The sequence below is a fragment of the Mizuhopecten yessoensis genome, unplaced genomic scaffold (assembly GCF_002113885.1).
Source record: "Mizuhopecten yessoensis strain PY_sf001 unplaced genomic scaffold, ASM211388v2 scaffold10819, whole genome shotgun sequence".
NCBI classification, from domain to species: domain Eukaryota; kingdom Metazoa; phylum Mollusca; class Bivalvia; order Pectinida; family Pectinidae; genus Mizuhopecten; species Mizuhopecten yessoensis.
Genome location: NW_018408737.1, coordinates 389,763 through 408,193, shown reverse-complemented (window position 1 = coordinate 408,193; position 18,431 = coordinate 389,763). Strand labels below are relative to the sequence as shown.

The 18,431-nt window shown below is 34.8% G+C and overlaps 2 protein-coding genes across 2 annotated transcripts; both read right to left on the bottom strand.

Moving 5' to 3' along the window:
* Positions 1-1,058: 1,058 nt before the first annotated feature.
* LOC110462636 (toll-like receptor 4) lies at positions 1,059-6,564 on the bottom strand. Its single transcript, XM_021516694.1, has 2 exons — positions 6,432-6,564; positions 1,059-4,903 (listed from the first exon to the last, which is right to left on the bottom strand). The coding sequence occupies exons 1-2, from the start codon at positions 6,487-6,489 to the stop codon at positions 2,511-2,513; spliced, it is 2,451 nt and encodes an 816-aa protein (XP_021372369.1). The 5' UTR covers positions 6,490-6,564; the 3' UTR covers positions 1,059-2,510.
* A 7,596-nt stretch (positions 6,565-14,160) lies between these two features.
* On the bottom strand, positions 14,161-16,781 carry LOC110462646 (collagen alpha-2(VIII) chain-like). Its single transcript, XM_021516711.1, has 2 exons — positions 16,465-16,781; positions 14,161-15,204 (listed from the first exon to the last, which is right to left on the bottom strand). Exons 1-2 carry the CDS (start codon positions 16,715-16,717, stop codon positions 14,807-14,809), a joined length of 651 nt encoding a protein of 216 aa, XP_021372386.1. The 5' UTR covers positions 16,718-16,781; the 3' UTR covers positions 14,161-14,806.
* Between the last annotated feature and the right edge of the window lie 1,650 nt (positions 16,782-18,431).

The window sequence follows — 18,431 nt, the reverse complement described above, 5'->3', positions numbered from 1 at the left end:
AATGTTCAGAGAAACAATAAGTTGATTTTATGCACTTGCGCAAAACCATCTTCCGTCTAACCATCTGGCATCAACTTTTAACTTGAAACAGCTTTTTCTGAATAACAAAGTGGCCTAGGGTGATGATATTTGACCATTATCATACTTAGATGACTGACTATAAAGTTCATTAAAATGAATGACCTTGAATCATCGATATTCAACATCACTATAGGAGGCACAGTAGTCTAATGGTAGGACGCCAGGCTCGTGACTGAGAGGAAGATACTTTGTGGTATATATTATCATAGAATTATTATTACCACAGGGGTTAATTGTCTTAAAAAATCGTTAAATATATTGAATAACTAAAAAGACCAGGATGATGATATATGGTCGGTAACATAATGGGAAGAAGGGCTACAAAGTTTGTTCAAATGAATGACCTTAACCCTTTTGAGGTCGCAGGTGTCAAGTGTGTTAGCCAAAAAGCCTAGGACGATATTTGGCCAGAAGCATGCTCGGATGAAGTGTTACTGATTTTTTTTAAAGGAATGATCTTCGCCATATTCAAAGTCACATGAATGAATGGTCTTTAAAAAATTAAACAACTCCTCTAAATAATCAAGACCCGGGTTCATGATATTTGGCCAGTAGAATGTAGGGATGAAAGGATTCCAAGTTTAAATCATTGACATTAAGCCATATTCACGGTCACAGGGGCAAATTATCTAAAAAGAAATTTCTGCTGAAACCAAAAGTCCCAGGGTGGTGATATTTAACCAGTAAACATGCTGGGATGAAGGGCTCCAAAGATCGTTCTAATAAATGACCTTTACCCTTTTGAGGTCACAGGTGTCAAGTGTGTTAAAATCTTAAAACAACAGGCTCAAGGTGATGATATCTTGATAGTAATAGGCTTGGATAAAATAACTTCAAGTTAAAATGAATTACCTTGAACTTTCAAACAACTTCTTCTAAATTATTAAAAGGCCCAGGGTAATGATATTTGGCTGGTAGCATGCTAGGATGAAGGGCTACCAAGTTTGTTCGAATCAATAACCTTGACTTATATTCAAGGTCATAGGGGTCAAATATAACAAAATCTTTAAATAAATGTTCTTAACACCCAAAAGGCCAAGGGTGAGTATCTGGCCAGTTGCATGCAGAGATGAAGTGCTACAGTTTGTTCAGATAAATTACCTCAACCGGCTTTCAAGGTCACTGGAGTCTAATGTGTGTGTAAAGTGTTAACTGGCCTCTTTTAAATTACCAGACCCATGTTGTTGATATTTAGTCAGTAACATATGAATATGAATGGCTACAAATTTTGTTAAAATGAACAACATTGACCCATTTTAAGGTCACTGGGATAGAATTAATGTATATAAACCTGTAAATTAACTCTTTTCAAGAAACAAAAGTCCTAGGTTTATGATATTTAGCTGGTAGCATGCTAAGGTGCAATGTTGCACAGCTTGTTCAACTTAATCACCTTTTCTAGACTTACAAGATCTGAGGGACCAATTTGTAAAATCTTTTGATAAACGGCTAGGAGTCAGTAGTAATGCTGTTTTACCCGCAGCTTTATTAAGTCCCTTCAAATATTTCTGATCCGGGGCCACTTTTAAGGTAACAAGTTTGAGATTAATACCAGGCGAGCGATGTAGGCACATTGGGCTTTTTGTTTAACATCAACATCTCGCCTGAACACATTTTCATTGAGGGCATTGTTCTAACTGATTTTCTCTCCATATCTAACTGGTCAATAAAATATCTTGACATGATACAAATTACAGTAATGCGTTTATTTATGTGACGGTTTGTGTGTTAAAGTTGTCTATTTTTCATTTATATTGCATATAACAAACAACAGGTGATATATTCACAGCATTGACCTCCCGTTTGTTAATTAAACATATTGCAGATGTAGTCTGATTCTACTTATTATAAATAGAGAATATTACATGATTTTTCATTTCTTATGAGATTCTAAATCACCATTCAGTGCAAACTGTATGAGTCAAATAATACGGCAGGAACTACAAAAACGATACATGTTTATTCTAATAGTTCACATTTTATTGTCATACTCTTTTATGTTATTTTTCTTCCAGATTTCCCTTCATAAATGATGTTACTTAAATCCTTTAGATAAACGCAAGTATTTTAAAGAAATAAAACAACAGTTAAATAAAGGAAAGTAAATTTCAAATGCAGTAACAGCCAAGAATGATGTTTGTTAACGGTACTTTTGCTCCATATGAATAAACATGTGGTATATTTCCATGAAAATTTAATAAAATCAACAAATAGAGCAAAGCGATCATGAATCATTTTCTTAATCCATGTTTCAGTTTATGAATGAATATTCTACAATTCACTTTTACCAAGCATTTACAATGATCAAAATATTTGCTTACTTGCGTAAGGCTTCTCTTATAACCTTACAAATTGTATCTAGTTTAAGAAAAGGTGAACCGCAATATTCAAAAGTAAAAAGATGAGATGAATGTAGGTGATGTTCACTTTTATACCGTTGATTCGACGAGTGAACATGCGACAAGTCGTTTATTCCCTTTACGAATTCGTTTCAATAACTTTTCCCAAAATAACTTCCTTGCTGTACCGAGTCTTGTTTTATCGGTGTTGTGTTCATTCGGCCATTGTAATGGACGTATTTTATCCCAGATGTCTCGGATGAGTTTTGGAAATTCGCTTTGTTTCATGTCATCTAACAAAATAATAATATTCATATTTTCTCTTCCTTCACGAAATGAATATCTACTAGCTAATTTCATAGCGAAGGTTTGCCATTCGTATTCAAGGAATTTACAGCTGACTACAAACACAGTTTGATATGAATCATCTATGGCACCCATAATGTTATCACATAAGTCCAACCCAGTGTCGAATGTTTTATCCTCGGCACTATATTCGATATCATGTCCTTCAAGCCATGTAGCTAAACATTCCCGTATCCATCGGCAATCCTCTCTGCAGTATGAAACGAAGATGTCATACGGATATGTGTCATGTTCGACTGGTTGACGGCACAACGACCGTAAACGCACGCTGTATCGCCAGGCCAGTCGGAGGACAATACCAAACACTAGAACAATTACTGCAAGACTGGTAGAGACGGTCAGCCAGAACTGAGATACACAGTGAATTCTAAATTCATGAAATGATTCCAGTAACTTTACAATCTTCATGTTATTATGAACACACACAAGTTGGTCTTTGTCGTATATAGCCTGAGTCGTGCCTATCCAGGAAATGAAGTCCAGGCTTTCACAATCACACACTAAAGGATTACCAGCAAGTTTCACTGTGAAGTTATCTGACTTTGATTGATAGTTATGAAGGAGTGTATATTCTGAATAGGTTAACGAGGAAATTCGATTGTTCCTGATATCGAACATTTCTAAAACATTAAGTTGTTTTAATATTTGAAAAGGAAGACGTTCCATAATATTATCAGCAAGAACTATTGTTTTCAGCGATTCTGTTTGGTCTATAAAAGTGTTTGAGTTCAGATTCGCTATTTGATTGGATGAGAGATCGACGTAAGAGAGACTGTCCAACCCCTTAAATAGAGAACGTGTATGAAAAGTTCTGCTATTACCTAGTTGACTCTCTCTGGCCCTAAGTTTTGAAAGCATTAACATTTCAGTAAACATTTCTGGGTGTGGCGTTGAACAATCAATTCCAGATATGTCGAATTCGGTTAAGTGCTCCAAACCTTTCATTCGACCACCACATTCTAATGACGGCTGTTGGTAACTGATGTCCAAAACCTTCAGATTGTTATTTTCAACAAAATTCACATAACCGAAAATTGTTAATTGGGAATGTGTAAAATTAAGATAAACTAGACTGTTTGGAAGATACACGCGTTGATCGAAAATATTGCTGCGTTTCCTTAAGAATACAGATCTCTTGAACGAGCAATCGAAATGCTGAATCGACGGAAATAGTTTCAGAATAAAAAAGACCTGAGGAGAATGAAGAGAGTTTCCAGACAGATCTAAATACTTTATACAACCTCTACTAGTCCACGATAACACAGCAGCTATACTAATACTCTCGATTGCATTATCGGACAGAATAAGTTTCCTCACGCAAACAGTGCTGAGGAATCGTATGTCCCATTTCCCTAAACGGACAGTTCCAGCATTACGTGCATAGTTGTAACTTAATCTGATTGTTTCCATAGTTCTCCCGCGTAATCCGTAGATAATAGGCAAAACAGAACGAATATCATTGTATCGGCGCGAATTCAAATACAAGGATGACAAGTTTTGAAATGGATACAAAGCGTTACTTTCTAAAACTTTCGTTTTTACAAAAAATGTCAAATCGGAAATGTTCATTATCTCAAGTCCTTTGAATGATGTGTTTCTAATTGACAGTTTCGAATCTTGATGAAACTTCAAAGTTTTCAAATTTGTCAAATTCAAAAATTCCTTCCCGAAAATGAAACCATCAAATAAACCTATAGAAAGACTTTCAATTTGTGGCAAAGACCGAAAAATAGTTTCTGGAAAGGTGTTTTTCAAATAGAATTTGTTATCATTTATACTAAAAATCCGCAAGTTATTTAAAGGTTGAAATACAGATCCTTTAAATGAGGATACATCCAGCAGGTTGTATGACAGATCTAGGTGCTTCAGGTTTACGAGATGGTCAAATGCTCCTGACCATATAAGTGACAATTTGTTCCGTGTAAGTGTCAGATGTTCTAAAAATGGTAAATTATTGAATGATTCTCTAAGAAGGCTTTTCACATTGTTCCAGCTTAGATCTAGAAAGGTTGTTTTCTTTGGTACATCCAGAGGGATGGCCTGCAGATGACACTGTAAACACATGACTTGCAAAGCATCATCTGTTCTTTCAATATTGCAGCAATCAGGTAGTCCGTCTGAAATAGTAAAAACAGATGAAAAATGACACATATATATCATAATTATAATAATAATAATTTGAGATTCCTATATACCGCATTATCACAACATAGTTCGTAGGTCGTCTCAAAGCGGTTCACAAATTATTATCCGTGGTTATGGGGCCTGTGCAACCAGCCAATATCTTTCCCAACCCCTTGAGGAGTATACAGCCAGTGCTGCCATTTCGGCGCTAACAGCTAGCATTCAACAATTCTAGCACTGCCCAACCACGTACTCATTTACAGAGTAGACTGGAACAAGCGGAGTAAAGTATCTTTCTCAAAGATACATCACAGTGCCGTGCCGTGACTCGAACCCGCAACCCTTGGGTCACGAGCCCGGCGTCATACCACTAGACTACCGTGCCTCAATTCTTAAGATATTGCTACAGAAATGTAGTGTGAACAGCATAATAATAACACCAAAAATGCTTTGGTTTGTTTGGAATTTATTTTGAATTCAACGCCCAGCGTGCCATACAATACACAAACACGCACTTTAAACGCTCGAATAAATATATGACTGTAAAAAAACATGGATGGCTTAGAGAAATTCGATGAAACCAAGGACAACGTAAACTCATTAATAGAGATGCACGTGAGGTTAAAAAAAAACATAAATTGGCAACAAAAAACTGAGATTTTAGTCTTAGCTTTTATTGATATTGTTAAAGAAACTATTACAGATGAAGGTAAAAATTTAAAAAAAAAGTTGTAAATTAAATTGACAGTTGTTTACCGAGCTTAGTCTTCAAGATTTGCTCTACCGGATTATATACATACGGCGTAGCATAACGTAGAGTAAGGTAATCCGTATGATGAATAAGTGCGATCGGCGTGCATGAATGGAAATGGTCACATATAGGTATTTGGCAATGAAGCCGGTAGTATAATGCTATCATATACTGTCATTATTTATTGTATTTGTTTGCATCCGGCTATACCGTTTGCTACTGTTTAAATTGATTAACGATTATTATGTTAAATAAGTTTATAGATCTTGTGATTTTCCATTTTCACGCATATTCAGACTAATACCCCGATCGACCAAAGATAAACGAACCTTGGTATGGTTTCATGAGCAGAAAACACGATTTTACATCAGTATACAGCGACAATATGGAATATCTTCTCAAAATTGGAAGATTCTGCAAACATTTATTGGTTTGGCCGATCTGATGAGTTACAATAAACAACTTTCGGTTTTTATTTAAAGTGTATCAAAAAGATAAGAAAGCTAGTGGAACAGTATTTTGAAGCACATTGAAACACAGTTAGCAGTGTAAGTTTAAACCGGAAATCATGTCCCAGTTAATTGAGTTTATAAATCACCTAGAATTGCTTCAGGTAATGAAATCTCAGAAAGGCATGTTTACACAAACAGTAAGTTAAAAATCATTTTATACTAATTCAATAGGGCATACTCCATTATAGACGGTGTTTACATATACAAGAGGTAACATACAGCATCACAAAGAAGTTTGACAAAACATAAAATGTTTACCTGTTACGCTAATATTCCAGATGAAAAAGCCTACAACAGAAAGTAAGTGGACCCACATGCTGTCGTATGGTCTGACATCCAGGAAGTATATGAGCGGTATATAAACTCATAGGTAAGATTTTGTGTTTGTGTGTTTACGTCCTGGTTATGTTTATTTTTGACTGAGCTTCCTGTTCCGCTCAAAAGCCTTGTTAGCTTGTAAAGACAATTGTTTAATTTAGCCTTGGTCTTGGTATATTGTTCTTTAATATTAAGCCTGGTTTTTTATTTTAACAAATTGAAAGTAATTAACAACGATTTAATATTTTCCTTAACCTCGTGTCACCGTATTTAAAAAGTAACATCTTGGTCCGTATAATTACTTTCCCTTCTATATTGAGTCCACCCTTCAGTTGGATGACTGTGTGGCTTTTCCGGCTTTACACGTTAACTTTTGGTTCCCCTTTAACTAGTTTGTATTAATAAAAATGATCAGATGACGTCATATCAACGCCTGTTATTTGGTTTCGATGATATTTGTTGGCAAGGTTCCGAAGGTTCCATTAGTTTTTTAAATGTTCATGCAGAGATTCATAAATAGGATACCAGAACAAAAACAGATTTTTGTATAACTCTTATCCATATCCATATAGATATTTGACCAAATGCGAATTCATATAACTTTAAAAAAAGGTGTACAAAGGAATATGATAATGTCCTTTATTATCTATATACCACTTTATACCACATACTAGTAGCATGATATATTCATTATCGGGGGAAGTCAATATGAAAATACTCAAGAAAAAGAAGTTGAGAACATCTTGAATCCAAATTGAGAATGGATTTTCCCATTTGGGAACGTATTTTCTCAAACACGAACGTCTGCTCGAGCCAAGTGACGTATTGAACCGGAAAAGGTATCCGCATTAAGTGATCAGCGTAAAACACTGTTCGTCATAAACACATCAATATCATGTTTATAAAATATTGTGAAAATAACAACACAGTTAAGCGTTAAATATGGATTGGTTTGGTTTCATTGTGTTTAACGTCCTATCAAAATGTAACAGCTAAGGTCAGTTAAGGACGTGAGGATGTATAATGCGTAAGCGTTATTGTTTGTATGTGTGTCGGAGACATGGTATGTTGGTGTACTTACTGCCTTGTGAAAGCTCAGATCTGATGCCGACTTTATAGTGCAATCTCATCGATTTACCATGCCGAACGCAAACAGCACAGCATCCCGCCCAGTCACATTATACTGATAACAGGTTCACCAGTTGTTGCCATTATACTTAAAGCTGACCGTCATATACTGTCATTATTTATTGTATTTGTTTGCATCCGGCTATACCGTTTGCTACTGTTTAAATTGATTAACGATTATTATGTTAAATAAGTTTATAGATCTTGTGATTTTCCATTTTCACGCATATTCAGACTAATACCCCGATCGACCAAAGATAAACGAACCTTGGTATGGTTTCATGAGCAGAAAACACGATTTTACATCAGTATACAGCGACAATATGGAATATCTTCTCAAAATTGGAAGATTCTGCAAACATTTATTGGTTTGGCCGATCTGATGAGTTACAATAAACAACTTTCGGTTTTTATTTAAAGTGTATCAAAAAGATAAGAAAGCTAGTGGAACAGTATTTTGAAGCACATTGAAACACAGTTAGCAGTGTAAGTTTAAACCGGAAATCATGTCCCAGTTAATTGAGTTTATAAATCACCTAGAATTGCTTCAGGTAATGAAATCTCAGAAAGGCATGTTTACACAAACAGTAAGTTAAAAATCATTTTATACTAATTCAATAGGGCATACTCCATTATAGACGGTGTTTACATATACAAGAGGTAACATACAGCATCACAAAGAAGTTTGACAAAACATAAAATGTTTACCTGTTACGCTAATATTCCAGATGAAAAAGCCTACAACAGAAAGTAAGTGGACCCACATGCTGTCGTATGGTCTGACATCCAGGAAGTATATGAGCGGTATATAAACTCATAGGTAAGATTTTGTGTTTGTGTGTTTACGTCCTGGTTATGTTTATTTTTGACTGAGCTTCCTGTTCCGCTCAAAAGCCTTGTTAGCTTGTAAAGACAATTGTTTAATTTAGCCTTGGTCTTGGTATATTGTTCTTTAATATTAAGCCTGGTTTTTTATTTTAACAAATTGAAAGTAATTAACAACGATTTAATATTTTCCTTAACCTCGTGTCACCGTATTTAAAAAGTAACATCTTGGTCCGTATAATTACTTTCCCTTCTATATTGAGTCCACCCTTCAGTTGGATGACTGTGTGGCTTTTCCGGCTTTACACGTTAACTTTTGGTTCCCCTTTAACTAGTTTGTATTAATAAAAATGATCAGATGACGTCATATCAACGCCTGTTATTTGGTTTCGATGATATTTGTTGGCAAGGTTCCGAAGGTTCCATTAGTTTTTTAAATGTTCATGCAGAGATTCATAAATAGGATACCAGAACAAAAACAGATTTTTGTATAACTCTTATCCATATCCATATAGATATTTGACCAAATGCGAATTCATATAACTTTAAAAAAAGGTGTACAAAGGAATATGATAATGTCCTTTATTATCTATATACCACTTTATACCACATACTAGTAGCATGATATATTCATTATCGGGGGAAGTCAATATGAAAATACTCAAGAAAAAGAAGTTGAGAACATCTTGAATCCAAATTGAGAATGGATTTTCCCATTTGGGAACGTATTTTCTCAAACACGAACGTCTGCTCGAGCCAAGTGACGTATTGAACCGGAAAAGGTATCCGCATTAAGTGATCAGCGTAAAACACTGTTCGTCATAAACACATCAATATCATGTTTATAAAATATTGTGAAAATAACAACACAGTTAAGCGTTAAATATGGATTGGTTTGGTTTCATTGTGTTTAACGTCCTATCAAAATGTAACAGCTAAGGTCAGTTAAGGACGTGAGGATGTATAATGCGTAAGCGTTATTGTTTGTATGTGTGTCGGATACATGGTATGTTGGTGTACTTACTGCCTTGTGAAAGCTCAGATCTGATGCCGACTTTATAGTGCAATCTCATCGATTTACCATGCCGAACGCAAACAGCACAGCATCCCGCCCAGTCACATTATACTGATAACAGGTTCACCAGTTGTTGCCATTATACTTAAAGCTGACCGTCAAGCAGGGAAAAACAACTACTATTTTTAAAGACATTGCTATGTCCCGGCCTGGGACCTGTACTCAGAATGTTGGTTCACTTACAAATAATTGCTGTCATTATATCCCATTATGCCTGCATATATACTGGTACATGTATCTATCTAAACAGATAAATAATCAAATACATAAAGTATGATGTTAGTTCTCGTATTGTATAGTTGTATTAGGATGTGCCATTAATTTAAATCTTGTACTCTTATCTCGTGCTTCGCACCGAGACATTACTTCATCGTACGTTTTTTTTAATTATTACTTTTTATTAAATTTAATTTTTAGTTATGCTCAATGATTTGACATTTTCTTGCCAATTTTCCAATTGACTCCTGCATACGTTTTTGTTTTATTTTCATCAGACCCTGCATATAATCCTTCTGTTTTTCTAGGTTTAATTTCAATCTCGAAACATCACTGAATTCTTTTACCAATTTTAAATCTTTCGACTCTTCTTCGTATAATAAAATAAACACTTTTTATTCATTTATACACCTTTGATGTAAGTATCGTTTGCAACTTCGTAGCTAAAATTTATAAATATCAAACATGGAAGTGGACAGCCTTGTCTAATTCCTTTGGAGATATCATTATTTGCGGTTAACCAATTATTATTTTTGACACATTTTTTTATACTAGTGTACACAATTTTTACCCATTTAAAAATGCTTCACTAAACCCTAACTTATTTCAAACTTGCAAACATAAAATCCCACTCCATAGAACCAAACGTTTTTGGAAAGTCTAGAAACGAGATATATGAATCGCAATTAAACTTTTCCAAGTAATCAATTATATCCTGCATTTGTCTAATGTTAAAATTTATAAATCTGTTAGTTTATATATCCGTTTTGGTCCGTGCTGATATTTTTGTCATGATTGGGTTTAACCTAGCAGCGAGTATATGTACAGCTACTTTATAATCTGTATCTGTCATTTGGTTTGTAAATAAGAGAATCGACACTTTCTTTATGTGATGTATTTAACTCTCCTTCAATATATGATTCATTTCATGACTCCATTGTAATATGGTTCTGCTGTCCCAAAAGGTTTTTATAAAATCAAGAGATAACCCATCAGACCCTGGACTCTTTGTTTATTTTTGTATCTTTGTATAGTGTTTTACATTCGTTTAATGCTATTAAGCCATCAAATAACTGTGCATCATCAGCTGAACGTTTTCTCTCAACTTTGGATGATCTAATATACGTTTTTATTTTGTTCTTGTCAGGTTTATTTGTCTTATACATTTTTGCATAAAAAGATTCCATTCTGTTCGATATCGTGTCAGTCTGCTATAATATCCCCAACTTCATTTTTTAAACTAGTCATGGATTTTTTTTTACTCGTTTTTGTTTTTCAAGACTTAGGAAGACGTTATCGTGTTTCCCCTTATTCACCCACTTGATTCTGGATCTTATTTTCGCTTGAACATTAAACATGCGATTTAGTGTATTTTCTAATTCGTTAATTTTTATCTAAATTATTATTTACCATCTCTTTAATAATATTTAATTCATGTTATAACTTCTTTATTGTATTGGTTATATTTTTGCTGTTGTTTCTGCAATAATTTTAAGTGTGAAATGTTTTATCATCAATTTACAGTAGTCCCAATATTGGCGTTTATTAAGTAGAACATGCGATTCACTCAGTTTGAGGTTTTCTTTTAGGTTTATAATTTGAAACTGGTATTTCTCGTGTTGTAATTTACTATTGTTGATTTTCCAGAGTCCTTTGCCTTTATTGTCGCGTATGCCGTAACCTATTTTAACATACAGCCATATGATCAGTGTAAATAACTTGAGCAAGCCTTATATCGCAAGAACGAACATTACTTAGGTTTTCCAATAAAATATAATGTATTCTGCTTGCATGTTTGTAGTTTTTCATCTCCATGTAAAAGGACTTTTCATTTTGTTTTTATTTCTCCATATATCCATTCATTTATGTATTTTAACTTATTGTGATAGCCCATATGTCCTGATTTTCCTGAGGAAAATTATACTAAATTGATGTTTTCGCCACTCATAGACTTTATATCTTTTTTGTTTATTTCTCGAACCTTGCATTGTACATTCAAGGCTAACACATATAGTTTATTACGTTGGTTAGAGACTCTCAATCCATTATTTGAGGCCACACCAATTTGAAAAATAGTTCATGGGAATTTTTGTCAACCGTCTTCGTCCATCGTCCGTCGTGCGTTGTATGTAAAACCTTTTTTTACATTTTTGAACTATTCTCCAAAAACGCTGAATCAGTTTCAAAATATTTTGAAGGAAGGTTCCATACTCGTAGGCAAACGGAAGTTGTGAATTAAATGGAGATAAGGGGCCTAAGGGGAGGTGCCAAAGGGGGTCAAATTGGCACAATTCTCAACAATCTTTTACTCGAGACCCGATTGCCCTGGAATCAAATACTTTTCATAGATAAAAAGGTCCAATGGTACTTTATCAAAATTTATTGTGAATTCCACATCCCCGGGTCACATATTCCCCCTGCAGGAGGGGGTCAAGTTGACTACAGTTTATAAAGAGAAATAACGCTCTTGGTTATATTTTGTTTATTTTCAGTAGCATATAATTCAAACTTGGTTTGAATTATCACCATATGATTGCAAATTGCTTGTATGAAAATTAAGACCCTGCTGCACCCATATGACCTAAAAGGTCGGACCAAAAGGGCTTAAAATAAGCAGAAACTTCATCTTTCTTCTTCTCCAGACCAATATATGCTGGGAACAAAATAATAATCTTCATGGATGGAAAATTCAAAAGGTGTTTTATAAATTGTGAATTTCATTAGTTTATATAGAGAAAAAACTTTTGAATATTTCATGTTTATTTTCAGTGGGATAAAATTCAAACTTGATTGAAATTATCATCGTGGAATTTCAATTTGATTGAGGCTCTGACTCACTCATGGGGTCTTAGGGGTGGGGCCGAAATGTTACAATCAAAAACTCTTCATGGATGGAAATGTTCAAATCCCTTTTGTATAATAAATGCAAATACAAATACAGCATGTTTAAATCAATTTCAGTTGTAGAAATGTTTTCACTGCTTCTCAAAAACAGTTGTAGTTATTTACTCTAAATCGAACTAACTCATGTGGGCTCCTGTCTTATAAAACCCCTTGATATTGCTGACAAATTAACATAAAATCCTTTATGGCTTTATGAAGTTTGTCTGCAAAAGTAATGTGTGATATAGTACCATATCACCATTTGCTTAAACATTACGATGCTTTAATATTAACATTTGTTCTGTATACTCCCATTACAATGCATAGATAATTCAATACTTGTTGAGAACATGAAATATGATTTAATCAGGAACCACAATTGTGACATCGTCGATTTGATTGTAGCAACACCGATTTTACTGTTTAAAGAACTAAACAACCTGACGTTAGGTGATTGAAATAAAATGCAATATGTAAATGGTTAAGCTATGGTGGCATTCAGAAACAGTCCTGAATAAACACTTCAAGATATGCTGCCTGCTGAGAGCGCACGTGCTGTGGATTCAGGACTGTTTCTTCCGGTTTCCAGATCAGATGTCGACATCTTTTAGTTTGGATGTCGACATAAATGATTCATAATTTGGTGCCACATCCGAGCACAAACACGATATAAAGCCGAGTTTCCGACTTGCGCAATCTTTGATTTATTATCCCGACAAGTAGATTATGTCGACATCTTTTTAGTGATGTCGACATGTTCTCATATCATGTCGACATCATTAAGTCGCAAGGCGGCAACTCGATGGTAGAAACATGCCACCATATTAAGCAAATAATATTATGCCTCTACAGTACGCATATCTATTGGTGATAAGCTAATAAAAACCCTTGCCAGGCTTTATTAGGTAATAATTGATTACAAAAACAGACCAGGGGACTGACTCACCTGTCCAAGTGTTATATTTCCCTTTATTTTCTTATCTGTTTGTTTGCTGTTTGTTGTTAAACGATGATACGGCATATAGGGAGACACCGTCGAAAAGAAAAAATATACAGAAGAGAAATTAGTCAGGAAGGACACGGAATGAAGTTGTTGCACTTGGGGCAGCAGGTCGATTTAGGTTTCTTCCATGTTCTCTCCGTAGAAGACACAAAAGTAAAAACCTGATTCTACCAGGCCTCTACATAACTCACAGGCCTGCCTCTACATAACTCACAGACCTCTACATAACTCACAGGCCTCTACATAACTCACAGGCCTCTACATAACTCACCTTTTATGTATATACGCAGTGGATACAACAGGCATAATCTTGCGTTTTATTCAATATCCCCTAAACAACAGACAAGAAAGAAACCACTCCCGATTCTGCATGGGCCCCACAATAATCGCGTTTTGCGATAATGTAGTACAATACAGCAGCCCTATTTCCCGCCGAACCTGAATGGTTTTAATTATCTGAAACAAATCAAATACAAGGTACCAGTTTGAAAGATAGGTAACTTTTGTCTAAACAATAAACCAAAATCTGGACAGTTTTGAAGATTGTATTTTATTCTTGGTAACAGCACGAAGCAAACATATTTAATAAGGAACTACAAACTTAACTACATGGATTAAGAAACAAATTATATATTGCTGATAAGAAGTAGTACAGTTTAATTCTATTTTATTGCAAACGTAGCTATTAAACACGTGGCAAATTCATACCAAAATGATTTAATACAATTTTTGAATCTTTTATTGATAAATGGATATTCACACTAAATACATCTTTACCCCAGGACATCTTTATTATAAAACCAAGGTGATACTCCTGATGATTTTTGTATTTTTAACTTTTAACTTAAAATAAGTTTGATGTATTTCGTTTTGTGAAGGTCATTTCCTTCAATATTGTTTAGCCCGAAAATAATTAATTTGTTTTTTATTCCTTTAATTATTACAAAATATCGACTACAGAATCAAACATTTCCACAAAAATCCGCGCATCAAAATATTTTTTCAAATGTCGACGGGTATTGTTACCATATAGGAATCTATTCATTTGGACATTAATAAATTAAAATGTGTGTAATACAGTGATGTTGAATGCAACAAGCACAGGGAGAAAGTCCAGGCATATATATACATATATATATATATAGGTAGTATCTACTGAAACTTTGGTAAAATGCCATTTTCTGTCTAGGCTATTTTAAACCCCGAGAAGGTAGTGAATCGGCCTCGCAAATAACAAGAGCTTTTTGTAAACGGTGACGTAACTGCAACATGTACAACTTCTGTGTTTTTCAGTTCTATAACAGCAGTGTTGCTAAACGAAGCGAAACCATTCCCGTCATAGCCATAAGTACTTGTGACGTTGTTGTTTTCATGGAAGAGAGTGAGGACACAATGCTTTGCATAAGCATATACACTGCTGTGGAAATGGAAGACGTACACTCCGTCAACTGCAGACGTAAACACACCCGTATATTCGTTGTAAGCTCCTCCGACATTCGAGATGGTTTTGGTATACTTCAAGCTGCCACTGGTGTGCAGGGCGTTCTTGTCAGACAGGTATGCACTAAATGCATATTGTGAAGCTGCAATGTACATGTACATAATATTACAAGGACATGTATTTTCACCATTTCAACACATTTAATAGATGCATACCAACGGGCAGGACAAGAAGTGCGGCTTGTATTATTCTCTTTTCCTAGTTTAATGACGAATGAATATTCCTTGAATGCTGAGAATAGGGGAACAGAGAAAATGAGAAGATTGACGATAGATTGGATCAGACTTTAAGGCCAAATAAAGTGTGAAAGGTTATAAGGCTTCTTCATCAAGAGCGAAGTTCTTTTTGCACCCTCGATGAGCTCTCAAGTAGACACGAGCATATATTACGTTTTCGCTAGTGAATGACATTGAAAACAAAATTGACGTTTGACGTTGATACATTTCGAAGCCCAAGCGAGACTAGCAATGGCTTTAGAACATGCTTTCTAGTCACACTAAAGTGTTAATTATACTACACAAAAAGGACATTTTAAAAGCAAGTCGTGCTAGATAATAGCGGAAATTGTAGAATTGTAGGCTATGAACAATAGCGCGTAGCCTTGTTGTCAAGATTGAAGTTATTAGAATATGGTCCGAAAAAAAACTGCCAATTACATCACATTTAAAAAAAAAACTTCCATCTTTCCATGGACTACAAAATATGATGTTATCCTCGTTGAATATCATAAATAGTTTTATCGTGTTAAGCTATACGCGTGAAATACTTTTGTTGTTCAATTGGAAACCATTCAAAATCCCTTATAAGTAATAATGGAACATCTCATCAGATATCAAAAGTTTCGTCCAGATCAGGTACTTCTGGTGTCGTGTTAACATCAAAACTCTCAAATGTGAACTCAGGTTTAAAGTGAAAATGAAAATAATCGATATTTGAATTTCCTCCTAGGTGGTTACATGTATACCTTCAGAAAAGATTTCATCCTCCGAAGTATCGGACCAAGACCCATTTAAATTGGGTATAGATCGGACGACTTACTCTTCCTGAGACATATACGTTTGATTTTCAAAATGGATGTTGCACGCTTTGATATGACGATTCGTAAATGATTACGCCAATTATGGTTCACTTCCATCATTAGGATTACAGTTGTTATCCGTTAAAAGTTTTTTAATATGACAGTTATAATTAAAATAATACCTGACACTATCAGACATTTTGTTTTATTAGATATTAATACTTTTCGTTACAGCGATCATTAAATCAAAGCATTAAATATAAGAATATAATTGAATCAGAGGCATGGCCTTTGGCACTTTAGAAAATAATGTTTACCACGTACCATTGACAGCTTGTGTCGGGTTGGGGAGCGGTGTTATTTTCTTCTTCAATTCTCTTTCCATCTCGGCCATTTTCTCTTTCATTCTGTCGAGTTTGTCCTCCAAGCGGAACAGAAGACATTCGTATTCCTTTTCGGGGTTGACAATGACTTCCGTCATTGCAGTTTGCAGCTTCTCGTCTATTGTCGGTGATACAGCAGCCAGACCCGTAGATACCAACATCACGACGCTTAGGACAAAAGCAAAGATTGCCATGATCGTCGTAAACTTTTAAAACGAATAGCTATATGTAGGTTGCGGTAGACCTGTGAAGTGGTTTACTCTCAGTATGTGTTATCCTCAAACAAAATTTCGCAGTCTTTTATAGCCTTACACATACATCGATGCATGCCCCTTGATATCATGCTGTTACCACAGTCAATTTTGACTTATTAGGAAACGCAACAGCCCGGTAGGTGCATTTAAGTGCAACTTTAATTGGCACTGATCTTAGCAATTGTTGTTTTAAAAAACGGTTCGAAGTGTGATAAACAGCCTGTCATTAACAAAGGGTATAAGTAAACATCTAAACAATACCACTCGGTATCTCCTAGCACTTCCATGGTCGATGATTGCTATTAAATTCTTATTTTATTTTGGAGTTTTTGTGTTATGTTACTAAAAATAAACACTGTCAAGAAGATTAATGAAACAAAATTAAAACGTGTTCGATCAATTGTTAAGAAATACCACACATAAAAGAGGTTGCTCAATGTTTTCCTGTTGCAACATCAGCTTGTGTAATTATACATATACAGCTTGCTTTATAATCAAATTTGATCGAATATCAAGCTGTTGTCGGAATGGCGCATTAGTGTTGTTGGAACTTAATTTAGCTAGTTTAATCAATTACGCAGCGATAACAAAACAGATGTGGTGTTTAAGAAAATACGGAGAAACTGGTTTGTCTTAATGTCATATTCAACATTCAACATATTTCATACATGTATGTACATTTCATTAAATGAAGTGCATTATATTTATCACTATCAGAACAGTGATACGGGCCAACAAATGGTCGACAAAAACAAACGCAAAATAAAAACATCAAACAAACTTAAACGTAAAAGAACAACATGAATTTAAATATTGAAAGTGGTTATGGTGACTCAAATTTTATTAAAAAGACAAACAGCTTTCAAATAACCTAAAATTGTAGCGACAATTATATTTTCGGAAGAAGATTTAAGACATGTAATGTTATTATAGAAATGTTCTAGAGCTAAATGAAAGTCGATACAATCTAGTAACAAGTGCTTTACTGTAAATGGTTCCTGACACGCTATGCATTGAGGCTGGACTTCACCTTTTATTAAATAAGAATTGGTTATGTATGAATGACCCATCTGGAGACGGGCAAGGACAACCTTGTCTCGGCGCCTCTCTCTGTAGCTAGGATGCCATTCACCGATTTCAGGTTTAATAGAATGTCATTTGTTATCTACGCATTGATTCCAATTATTTTGCCACTGTGAACTTACAGATCTTGTTATAAGTGATTTGAAATCAGTTAAATGAAGCTTAAAATCTTCAGGTGGTAGTATTAGTGCTGCTTTCGCGGCACGATCTGTCTTTTTATTACCCGGTGTCCCCTCATGTCCAGGAACCCAGCAAAAGGTTATATGCTATTTTGAGGTATCTGATAATTTGTTGGTTGCAATACACGAAATGTCGTGATAAGAAACGAATCCATATGCGTTAACTCGAAATGGCTAATACATATATGGGCTTTATCGCGTGGAAAACAAGACCATGTACGAATTCAATGAATATGTGGTACGATGTGACGGATACCACAAACCACCTATCGGCCATTTTTTCACACTCATTCCCAAATAAGCATATACAACTAAAGACCAATGAAAACCTACATATCAAATTTGAAAAATATCTCTCAGTACTTTCTGAGAAATAGAGAAAGACAAAGTTA